Source organism: Dendropsophus ebraccatus, chromosome 15, assembly GCF_027789765.1.
Source record: "Dendropsophus ebraccatus isolate aDenEbr1 chromosome 15, aDenEbr1.pat, whole genome shotgun sequence".
NCBI lineage: Eukaryota > Metazoa > Chordata > Amphibia > Anura > Hylidae > Dendropsophus > Dendropsophus ebraccatus.
The window spans coordinates 11,821,342-11,834,206 of record NC_091468.1 but is presented as its reverse complement, the minus strand read 5'-3'; the positions used below and the strand labels follow the sequence as shown (position 1 = coordinate 11,834,206).

Here is a 12,865-nt window from a genome sequence, read left to right as displayed (position 1 = left end):
CTACATACATACATGCACACATACATACACACTCACTACATACATGCACATATACATATACATACTGTACTCAATAAAAACATACATGCACATACACATGTACACACATTACATACACACGCATAGGCACACTCACTACATTCAGATAAACAAAGTCTGTATACATATACACGCATGCATAGCTGTAGACAAGCACACACATGTACCTCTATAGTGCACACACAATAACCCGCTAACTCTCTTTCAATCTTATAATAGCCAGGACACTGGGGAATTGGCTTTGGCACAGTATACTTGCATATTAGAGGTCCCTGGCATCACCGCTGTATTAGTAGGTTATTGTCCTCATTGTCTTTTATGATATACAACCACTAATCTATGCTTTATTTCCCTGGTTACTGAAATTATTATTGAATTATAACTATTTGCTTTCTTTCTTTGGTTATTCATCCTGTAATTTTAAGTAACCGGATTACCGTATATCAGATTTACTGTAGATCTTATTATTGTAATGCAGAGTAGTCTATTGCAGCAATGGTCAGGTTCAGTACAAGATATAAATTGTAAGAGCGTCCTGATAGATGCTATTGTGTCGTGTGTAACAATCACATCCTGAATTACACGTAGAATAAGTTGCAAACATACACATCATTTCTGTAGTCTGTTCTGGAAGGTTGAGGAGTCCCTGGCAGAAAATCCCCACATGTGCAGTGTCCTGATAATAGTTCCCAAGCTACTTTACATGTCAGGTTGTCATGTCGCTGAGGATAACTTGTCTGGAAACTGTTTGGATATTATATGTAATTTGTATATACCGCTACTTGTCACAGTGCTACACACTGCATACACTGTCAGGGGCAGATTAAATGTACCCTGGGCCCCTGGCTTTCCACCCAACCTGGTTGGCTGCCCCCTATAGTAAATGGCCCCCTGTGCTGCTACCCCCAGTAGTAGTTGGCACCCTGTTCTGTTGCCCCCTATATTCAAAGGTCCCCTGTGCTGCTGCCGCCCCTGTACTAGCTGGCCCCCTTTGCTGCTGCCCCTATATTAGATGGTCCCCTTTGCTGCTGCCCCCTACAGTACATGGCCCCCTGTGCTCATGCCCCCTATATTAGATGGCCCCCTGTGCTGCCGTCCACTGTGGTAGCTGGCCCCACACAAGCAATGCGTGTTACAGAGGCTGCCTGCACTGGAAGTCTTGGCCGCATGACAGGTTTAAGAGAGGTTCACAGTGTGGGCTGGGGTGATCTCTTGCTTGTCCTCCTTTTGGGGCTTAACACTGCATGATGTCTGTAGTTATAGCTTGGAAGTGAAAAGTCTCTGGTTCTTCATACAGGTGTGTCTGATTACTGACACAGCTGGTCTGTCCCGGACAGGGAACCTGGCAGAGCCAGGCCCTGGCTAGGTTCAGCAGGGGTGCCTGTTCTGTGTGTGTCCTACTCCTCAGAGAATCAGAGGGAAAGTAACTCTACACTTCCTCTCCCCAAGTGATTACTTCCTACAGGGTATGTAAGAGTCCCTGTGAGTGGTATAGAAAAGAATGTGTGCCAACAAAGGAGAATAGAGATAGGTAGAAAGGAAAGAAGCATCTCGACTGGTGAACAGAATCACTAAACAAAACCAGTAACCCTATAGTGACTACAGCTGTGCAATATATACATACAAAGTTATCCATAGAACACTGACATCTGGTGGTGAAACTCATATTCAACCTCATCGCCACCTTACTTTGGAGTATAAGGCTTTTGCGACAGGTGTCAGACAAGAAACACCCGTGGTGGGACTCCACATTAGGAGAATGGGGTTGGCATTGTTAGGAGGACAGGGTTGGCATTGTCAGGAGGATGGGTTTGGCATTGTTAGGAGGATGAGGTTGGCATTGTTAGGAGGATGAGGTTGGCACTGTTAGGAGGATGAGGTTGGCATTGTTAGGAGGATGAGGTTGGCATTGTTAGGAGGATGAGGTTGGCATTGTCAGGAGGATTGGGTTGGCATTGTCAGGAGCATGAGGTTGGCATTGTTAGGAGGATGAGGTTGGCATTGTTAGGAGGATGAGGTTGGCATTGTCAGGAGGATGGGGTTGGCATTGTTAGGAGGATGAGGTTGGCATTGTCAGGAGGATGGGGTTGGCATTGTTAGGAGGATGAGGTTGGCATTGTCAGGAGGATGGGGTTGGCATTGTTAGGAGAATGAACGATTGTGGCTGGTAAAATAAACACGGATAAAAGCTGAGGAAACAAGCCAATAGGAAATAGAGCCTTCCCCCCCGCCCCTGCATTAGATCCCATAGTCACGGTTTCGGATGTGACCTACACAGAGATATGTTGTGCACCCACTCACTGTCATTATTTCATTAGCTCTCATTTGTACAAATTACTAGAAAATGCTGTTTTTTTTAGTGCATATTTCAGTATATGGCGTCTCATCTTCCTCTATGGCCATTATACAGATTATTGCCTTGTAATCCTATCAGTAAAGTAGAGGGGCACTCGCCATTACTAACCTGCTCTTGTTCTGGGAAATTGCTCGGTGAATGATGATGAGATGTAGAATAGATTTGCTGAAGTTCTTTCTTGAATTTTTCAACAGCTCTGAGCAGCCGCTCTTTGTTCTTCTGATCTCTGTCTGTGGAGAAGATGATAAAACCTGATTATATATATACAGTATATGTATGTACGTGTGTGTTTTATCTTCAAGGGGCTTTTTATTAATACATGTGTCTGAACACGGCATACTTATATTCTACCAGCAGGACAAAACCAGTAGCTATGTATGTACAAAACTGGCGAGACCCTCCCCCGCTACCTGGGGTCCTGTTTTACTTTTTTGGATCCATGAAACAGAATGGCATTTTAGGGTGCACTTTAAGACCTAATTAACCTAATTGTCCAGAATAATCTTACAGATTGTAAGCCTTTGTGGGCAGGGTCCTCTCTTCCTATGTAACCCCTCGTGGGCAGGGTTCTCTCTCCCTATGTAACCCCTCGTGGGCAGGGTTCTCTCTCCCTATGTAACCCCTCGTGGGCAGGGTTCTCTCTCCCTATGTAAGCCCTTGTGGGCAGGGTCATCTCTCCCTATGTAAGCCCTTGTGGGCAGGGTCCTCTCTCCCTATGTAAACACTTGTGGGCAGGGTCCTCTCTCCCTATTGAAGTCCTCATGGGCAGGGTCCTCTCTCCCTATTGAAGTCCTCATGGACAGGGTCCTCTCTCCCTATGTATGGGTCATCTCTCCCTATGTCAGCCCTCGTGGGTGGGGTCCTCTCCCTATGTAAGCTCTTGTGGGCAGGGTCCTCTCTCCCTATGTAAGCCCTTGTGGGCAGGGTCCTCTCTCCCTATTGAAGTCCTCATGGACAGGGTCCTCTCTCCCTATATAAGCCCTCGTGGGCAGGGTCCTCTCTCCCTATATAAGCCCTCGTGGGCAGGGTCCTCTCTCTCTATATAAGCCCTCGTGGGCAGGGTCCTCTCTCTCTATATAAGCCCTTGTGGGCAGGGTCCTCTCTCTCTATATAAGCCCTTGTGGGCAGGGTCCTCTCTCCCTATGTAAGCCTTCGTGGGCAGGGTCCTCTCTCTCTATATAAGCCCTCGTGGGCAGGGTCCTCTCTCCCTATATAAGCCCTTGTGGGCAGGGTCCTCTCTCCCTATGTAAGTCCTTGCAGGCAGGGTCCTCCCTTCCTATGTCATATTTCTTATGTCTTATCATATGTACAGCCCTCTGAAATCAGGGGCAATTTAATTTTTTTTTTAATCTGCATTAGCACTTTCCATCATCTGCTGCGTCATGGCTGCCACATCTTGTGCCAATAACCCAGAGGCTGCAATACGCTTCTGTAATGGATGACACCCATTTCAGCCAGCTGAATGTCCACAATGTTAATCATCCAGCTCGCTTGTCAGGGAGCTATGTCCTGCTGAGATGTCGCAGAGCCAAGGAAGGAACAAGATTTCTCCACTGAGAGGCACAACGAGTTTATTAGTTACAGTTAAGAGGTCAAACACAAAGCTGTAAAACTGTAGGCATTGCCCTGCTGGGGCCTGGAGAACTGTGTGTCCCACCAAAAATCCTCCAGGACGTCAAGTTGTGTGCGACCTGCTTCCACTTTCCCCTCTGCTATGGCTCCAGAATATACTGCCGTATGGACGTTGTTCATGGGGTTACACGGCCTCTTGTTGATGCTCCAGAACCTTTTTTAGTCCTCACGACCGGTAGGCCATGACCTTTCTCAGGAATTCTTCCTGACCACCCACAGGTACGTATGTACAGTCTGGGCACTGTTCACACTGTCCATGACCATGTGTAGAGTTTTGTAAGGTCACTACCTTGTCACATGATCACTTTATGTTTGAGTTTTGTTTTTTTGATGCTGTTCAGGTCATGGGGCAACCAGTCCTTGGTAAGATACCAAACCTGCCTAATGCCAACAATAATTGGCTCATGACACAACGTGCAGCCACTTGTAACCCATCATAATGTCGGCCTAACCTGCTGGGACCAGTTAACTGTCTAATGTGTATGGGGTCTTCCAACTTGAGCATGGATGGAGCAAGTTGGATTGCCCAATCATTTTGTTCTTGGCAAGATAAACCACCACGGGAAGAGTCTGACGATAATGGTTTGGTGTAATAGGACCTTTAGAATGGCCGTGGAGAAAAGATACAAGAGAAAAGCCTCTGATATGACGGCCTGTGGTCAGAGATGATATGACATCGGCCGTTGCAGTTTGGCATAGTACTATGATTCATGATGGATGGGGTTGGCTTATAGACAAGGCTGAGTGATATCCCCATCATAATACCAGTCATCACTCCTTATAGTCAGGAACCCTATGCAGACTGTCATGATACGACGATATATGGCACCATTCATCTTCTGTAGAAGAATTATAGCTCTTTTATAATCTCATGAACTTCAGTCTGTCTATTTTTTAATTCTCTATTTGCAGAGTATGCCTGTTACTGAGCTAACAGTGTGGACAGCGCCATGATGGCGCCTCGTAGGATAAACTGGCTGGTGTTGTCAATTGATGGATAACATTTTTTCTTTCAAATCAACAGGTGTCAGAAAGTACCAGAGGTTTGTAATTTACTTCTGTTTAAAAAATCTCCAGTCTTCCAGTACTAATCAGCTGCTGTATGTCCTGCAGGAAGTGGTGTATTCTTTCCAGTCTGACACAGTGCTCTCTGCTGCCACCTCTGTCCATGTCAGGAACTGTCCAGAGCAGGAAAGGGTTTTCTATGGGGATTTGCTGCTGCTCTGGACAGTTCCTGACATGGACAAAGGTGGCAGCAAAGAAAACTGTGTCACACTGGAAAGAATACACCACTTCCTGCAGGACATACAGCAGCTGATAAGTGCTGGAAGGCTTGAGATAGTAGTAAATTACAATTCAATATAGTTGATTTGAAAGATTTTTTTTAAAGGGGTTGTCCCTGTCTGCGGTAAAATAAATAACTGATTCACTGTATCATGGAGCCTTTTATTTAGGTCTCTTCTGAGGGAATAAGAGCCGTATTACATGGCCCAATATTCCGGATCAGTGAGCGCCAAACTGCTAGAACGGCACTCATTTACGGAGCTGGATGGCTGGATAATTGTGCAACAAGGGCTGTATATATTTATGTATGTATATATATATATATATAGTTATTTAGCGATGTCCGTGCAGCCTTTGCCTTTACATACCTGTCCAAGTTCCCGGTGTTCTTGTAGCATCTGCCCACTCCTTACAGCAACCGTTTCTGAAGTGACAGGTCGCTCAGCCAATCCTATCTTGACCAGTGATTGGCTGAGCGGCCTGTCACTTCAGAGACATTCCAGCTGTGGAGTGGGCAGAGGCTAGGAGAATAAAGCTAACGTTAGCGAGAAATCGTTAATCGTGGTCTTTCAACATGTTACTTCCTGCACTACACCATCAAAGGTACTCCAAGCACCATCTGGCAGGGCAAACAAGGTGTGCCCCAGCAAAACTGCAACCACCGGCATCTAAAGTGCAGTGTCCTCTTCACCGTGCTAACCCGTGGAGCTTAGGACAATCCTGAGGACGTCCTTGAGCCAGTGTGACCTGGTGATAGAGACTGTAGCTGCGACTTTGACACTACCCTAAGCCTACCCTGCGGTGACATCTTTGCTTCCTCTGGGCTGCTCCTGTATTGTTCCAGTACAAGTGTACCATGACGTCTTGTCTATCACCTTCTAAGTCAGGACAATCTATAAAGGATTGATTCTCAGTAGAACAAAGGGCCTAAGCCAAAGTATTCCACTGGTATCTGCTCAGCCTTCTCGGGTAATCTTGAGGGGTCAGATTCGTGCAGTAGTTCAAGCCTGGGACTCGTGCTACTGTGGTGGTTGAGCTGCTTCTTTCGCTACTGTTACTTGGCCACTTCTGTCATGACTGCAGTGTCTCGGGCGTCGGTGTATTCAGGTGAGATGTTGGTAGCTGTTTTGGCCGGTTTGCTATCCCCAATGGTCAGTAACCTCCGGGATTGATGAGGGTCCCTTGGGCACTTGTCACGGTAACCTGGAGTGGTAGTAGACCCACCCAACCCACAGAAAAATAACACAAGGAAAACAGTGGTGTGTGGGTGCAGGTGCAGATAGATGAGACAGAGTTCGGTGAGTTTAGTGGAAAAATAGAACACTTTACTGAACAAGGCTTGAGGTGAACAGTACACTCAATACAGTTGTGCAAATCTTGATACTGAAGCAAAGTTGCTGACAGTAAGGTAGAACCAGCACTTTGTAGGAGCAGGTGCTTTGTAGAGGTAAGTGCTTTTTTGAGGTAGGTGGTTTGTTAAGAGAAGGTAGAGGAGAAGAGTTGCCAGAGGAGCCTTGCCCAATGTAGTATATGTGCTCTGCTGGAATTGGAGTGTAGAGAAGATGAGATACTCACGTATAGACTACAGTCTGACCGCCGTCTGTCCTGCAGTTGCGAGCTACTCATCCTGCTAGGGTAGTATGAGCCCCATTCATCGGTTATCTGGGTGTAGCCGGTTCTGGGGTCAGTTCTTATAGTGTCAGGAGACTGCCCTGCATGTTTTAGAAAGCATCCTGGTGTGGGCAAGGGTTATCCTAGCTGGCTTCTTTCCCCTAAGGTGAATTTAGTACTGCATAGTGAACGTGGTTGCATGCATCAAAGAAAGTCTGTTGTTTGTGATCTCTGGTCCCTGTCAGGGGTCCTGGCTAAGCTAGGCCCCGACTTAACTTCTGCAGGAACTGGGTCTGTTTGTGTCCTCTCACTCTATAAGAAACTAAGTTAAAACTGACTCACTTATTCCACCAGGGTAACTCCTCCTACAGGGGTAAATCTAAACCCTCCTTAGGGCCCTATTCCACTGGACGATTATCGTTCAGATTATCGTTAAATCGTTCGAATCTAAACGATAATCGTTCGGTTGAAATGCAGTTAACGATTAACGACCGAACGAGAAATCGTTGATCGCTTTATAAGACCTGGACCTATTTTTATCGTTGCTCGTTCGCAAATCGTTCGCGTTGAATAAGACATCGTTCGGTCGTTCGCAATAGATACGAATGCAATAGCGAATAAATAGCGAAGAAAAAACGATCGCAATTACGATCATAAGTAACGATTATCGTTCAATGGAAATGAGTGAACGTTTTCAGGTCTTTCGCAATAGTGGTCGTTTGCGATCGTTAATCGTTAATGATATGCAAACGATAATCGTCCAGTGGAATAGGGCCCTTAGAGTGGTGGAGCTGAGTGTGGGTGAGAGAGAAGAAGGATAGGATAGGTCAGTAAAGAGCACCTGTGACTGGTCAGCATATAGCAGGTGGTACAAATCAGTTAACCCCTGACTTCAGCTGTGCATAAAAGACAAAAACCAGTGGTGACACCTAGTGGGGAAAACAAAGTACTACATCTCCACTTTGTTAACCTGAGAGAACAACTTACTAAGGTGCATAGGACTGCACCAGTGGTGGGACACCACACTACCAAACCTTACAGTCTCAGGTCTTCTAATTCTGTTTACGTCTCCTAACAGTGAGTACGAGGACTTCTTCTTCTTTAACACTTAGTCACTCTTCACATGATCCCGGCAGAGTACTGAACTATTTAGGCAAAGCCCCCAAAACAGTCCCCGAATCTAACTCAAGTCAAGCAACATGTCTACTACTTCTACCTTCTACTCTCAATCACTACCAACACCTCTACCTGCACCTAACACGCTATTAACTTGTATTTCACTGAAGTAAAGTTATATTCTGTTTAAGTGCTGGACTCTGTGCTAATTTTTCTTCACCGCACCTGCACCCTTACATTGTGCTACACTTACAAAGCCCAGTGCCATGTGTCCGGGGATAGTAATGCCACTCCTGGCCACCATGACAAGTGCCCCAGTAAAAACACCAGAAGCCCATCTACAGGTGCCACCTAAGCACCCCATGGTTACATGCGGTTCATGTACTTGGCCCATATTCTAAATGTAGTATAAAAACAAGATGGCTTTTAGAATTCGATGACCAGACTAGGCTGTGATAAATGGGCGAGAATGAGCAACATGGCACAGTGCCCGGATCCACCTCTGATCATAGACTATGCATATGTTTAAACAATTCCAAGCATTGTGGTTATTACGGTGTAAATCACCGGCTGTGCAGAGTCTGTTCAGGAGACGATGAGTGATGTACGGCCGATCCTCCTCATTGTCTCCTGCAGCAGGTTGTCCAATTACCGTGACATAAACTGCATGGTTCTCGCTGTCATCCTGAGTCCTCCTCCTCACTGGGATTTATACACTAGGTTTGTCCTGAAAGCGAAGGGAACGCATTCTCCGAAAACTGCGGCACATCTCTCTGTGTTCTTCAACTTGTTAAAAAAGTGAGCGAGAACACAGATTACTCTTTCCAAGCTGAACTTCTCTATCGGATCGATATATGGACAACTCTCGAGGATGCCCAATTATTTTTATGTTTTATATTAATCATTTAAATTAGAGCCGAGGGGATGAAGAATCTGTTACCGCGCAATAGTCTGCGGCATTATAAACTATAAAAGGGGATTTATAGTTACATATTCACATTCAGCACCACGTTATCATACATAGGAGCAGTATTATAGTAGTTATATTCTTGTATATAGGAGCGGTATTATAGTAGTTATATTCCTGTATATAGGAGCAGTATTATAGTAGTTATATTCTTGTATATAGGAGCGGTATTATAGTAGTTATATTCTTGTATATAGGAGCAGTATTATAGTAGTTATATCCCTGTATATAGGAGCAGTATTATAGTAGTTATATTCTTGTATATAGGAGCAGTATTATAGTAGTCATATACTTGTATATATGGGGCAGTATTATAGTAGTTATATCCCTGTATATAGGAGCAGTATTATAGTAGTTATATTCTTGTATATAGGGGCAGTATTATAGTAGTTATATTCTTGTATATAGGAGCAGTATTATAGTAGTTATATTCCTGTATATAGGGAGCAGTATTATAGTAGTTATATTCTTGTATATAGGGGCAGTATTATAGTAGTTATATTCCTGTATATAGGAGCAGTATTATAGTAGTTATATTCTTGTATATAGGGGCAGTATTATAGTAGTTATATTCTTGTATATAGGAGCAGTATTATAGTAGTTATATTCCTGTATATAGGGAGCAGTATTATAGTAGTTATTCAATGAAAGTGGAGGGACAGCCAGCCTGCACTGCATACACGTAAATCCAATCTATGACGACCGGAGGCTAAGGATATAACTGGCATGAGGACAACTGGGGTGCTATAATGAATAGGCTATAATGAATTTTTTACCTATAAAATTGGAGGAACATCTATAGAATTTTTAGATGTCCAGGTCGACATCAAAAACGATACTTTCTCTACTTCAGTTTATAGGAAGCCTACGGCTTGTAATTCCCTATTACATTACACAAGCTCGCATCCCCAACATGTCCGCGAAGCCATCCCCTACGGCCAAATGGTCCGACTGCGCCGTGTGAATAGTACCAATGACTCTTTCACTATACAGGCAAAAGAGTTAGAAGAAAGGCTGGTTGCCCGAGCCTACCCTAGACCATTAGTACAGACAGCTTACAAACGAGCCCTAGGCCTAGATAGAAAGCAGCTCATGTACAGTAAAAATACAAAACATACATCGCAACCCGTTTTTTCCTTTGCCTTTCAGAATTCCCCTCAGAACAATGTGATAAAAAAAGCTATAAAAAAATATTGGCATCTATTGCAGCAAGATCCAGATTTGGACATGTATGCGCTTCAGCAACCAGTCATAGCATTTCGCAAAAATAGCACAATAGGAGATGCGCTCAGCACTACAAGTCGCAGCGCTCCCATTAGCACATGGCTGACCAAAGCACCCATTACTGGCAACAGGCGGTGCGGTCAGTGCAATTACTGCACTAAAATGCTAAACGTTGCATACATTAATCTCAATGGTATAGACTGCAGGATTAGAGAACTAATTACCTGTAAGACGTCCTTTTTAGTATATGCGATTATTTGCACATGTAAACGTTTTTACATTGGTAAAACGAAGAGGCCTCTGTGGACGCGCTACAAGGAACATTGCTACTCAGTGAGATCAAAAAAAGGAGTCCCTAGACTCATTGAGCATGTTCACACTGTTCATGGCGGCGACACAGGGGCCCTCCGTTTTCTCGGGCTTGAAAGAGTTAACCAAGCCCCAGAGGGGGTTGAACGCCATCAGTTCCTCCTACAAAGGGAGTCACTGTGGATTTCCAAACTTAATGCCACAGGTGCCCGGGGTTTAAATGAACGTAATGATCTCAGTGTATTTTTATGATGTCTTGGTTACCTGTACAAGGTAGCGGTACCATATCTCTATATCATTTATGTATCTCTTATAAATCCTAAGTTCACATTTTTTATATCACTATTGTTCACTGACCACTGTGTATATAGAGCACCCTCCCCGGGTGTGACGTATTGGCCTGGTTAGACGAAGGGAGGAGTCCCGAAATAGCTATCCCAGGTGATGCGCCTGCACCTTCACTGATCCATCTCCCCTTCCCTGCTATGATTTCCACGCAATAAATCTATGAAGACTTCATCTGGTGAGTGCTGGACTCTCTTCTGTTTCTCATTATAGCAGTTATATTCTTGTATATAGGAGCAGTATTATAGTAGTTATATTCCTGTATATAGGACCAGTATATAGTAGTTATATTCCTGTATATAGGACCAGTATTATAGTAGTTATATTCCTGTATATAGGGGCAGTATTATAGTAGTTATATCCCTGTATATAGGAGCAGTATTATAGTAGTTATATTCCTGTATATAGGAGCAGTATTATAGTAGTATATCCCTGTATATAGGAGCAGCATTATAGTAGTTATATTCCTGTATATAGGAGCAGTATTATAGTAGTTATATTCCTGTATATAGGGGCAGTATTATAGTAGTTATATCCCTGTATATAGGAGCAGTATTATAGTAGTTATATCCCTGTATATAGGAGCAGTATTATAGTAGTTATATTCCTGTATATAGGAGCAGTATTATAGTAGTTATATCCCTGTATATAGGAGCAGTATTATAGCAGTTATATTCTTGTATATAGGAGCAGTATTATAGCAGTTATATTCTTGTATATAGGAGCAGTATTATAGCAGTTATATTCCTGTATATAGGAGCAGTATTATAGCAGTTATATTCTTGTATATAGGAGCAGTATTATAGCAGTTATATTCTTGTATATAGGAGCAGTATTATAGTAGTTATATTACTGTATATAGGGGCTGTATTATAGTAGTTATATTCCTGTATATAGGAGCAGTATTATAGTAGTATATTCCTGTATATAGGAGCAGTATTATAGTAGTTATATTCCTGCATATAGGGGCAGTATTATAGTAGTTATATTCTTGTATATAGGAGCAGTATTATAGTAGTTATATTCTTGTATATAGGAGCAGTATTATGGTAGTTATATTCTTGTATATAGGAGCAGTATTATAGTAGTTATATTCTTGTATATAGGAGCAGTATTATAGCAGTTATATTCTTGTATATAGGAGCAGTATTATAGCAGTTATATTCTTGTATATAGGAGCAGTATTATAGTAGTTTTTTGTCAAAAGGGGATGTACTATGAAAGTTATACCTAAAGCCATATGTGGGAAATGCTGTATATTATAGTAGTAGTAGTTGTAGTAGTAGTAGTAATAATAATAATAGTAGTAGTAGTGGTGGTTGTAGTAGTAGTAATAGTAGTTTTTAACACCTATATTACCCTGGAGAGATCTTCAATCAAATATCAGCTAAATATGGTATTATAGAATTTCTCTAAAAACTGCCAGATACACAGAGTTACAGTAATTGTATGCAGTTTGATTGCTATAGTGTGACTTTATGGCTCGTATTGTAAGTGTTGGCTTTGATGTTTAGTAATAAAGTAATTGTCTTGGAAATAAACTGAATTCCTTTGAAGTTGGATCTCGGAGAAGAAAAAACCTGGAGTGAAAACAATATTGAGACCAACTTTTAAATTGGCTTTGTCTTCTACTTAAAACCGTAACAAATTGTATTTTATGGGAAGAAAACTGTGTGCTGTATAGATATATGACTGCTTCTAAGTGAAACTATTAGGGCTGTTTAACCCTTTGAGGACCAGGCCCAAAATTACCCAGTGGAGTTTTTCCTCCTCCCCTTCTAAGAGCTCTAGAACTTTCAGTTTTCTATCTACAAGGCCATGTTTTTTACAGGAATAGTTGTACTTTGTAATGGCGTCTTTCATTTTACCATAACATGTATGATGGAACCCCAAAATTATTATTTATGAAGATATAAAGTGGCGAAATCGTAAAATAGAATGCAATATGGTAATGTTTGGGGGGTTCCTGTGTCTACGTAATG

The 12,865-nt window shown here is 42.8% G+C and overlaps 1 protein-coding gene across 2 annotated transcripts in view; it reads right to left on the bottom strand.

Annotated features, from left to right (window-relative positions):
* LOC138774151 (spermatogenesis-associated protein 7 homolog) overlaps positions 1-12,865 on the bottom strand; it is a 119,328-nt gene that overhangs the window by 21,809 nt on the left and 84,654 nt on the right. For both annotated transcript variants that reach the window (XM_069954769.1, XM_069954771.1), the window contains one exon: positions 2,504-2,625. In XM_069954769.1, the coding sequence (XP_069810870.1) occupies positions 2,504-2,625 (122 nt within the window). The remainder of the gene's footprint in view (positions 1-2,503; positions 2,626-12,865) is intronic.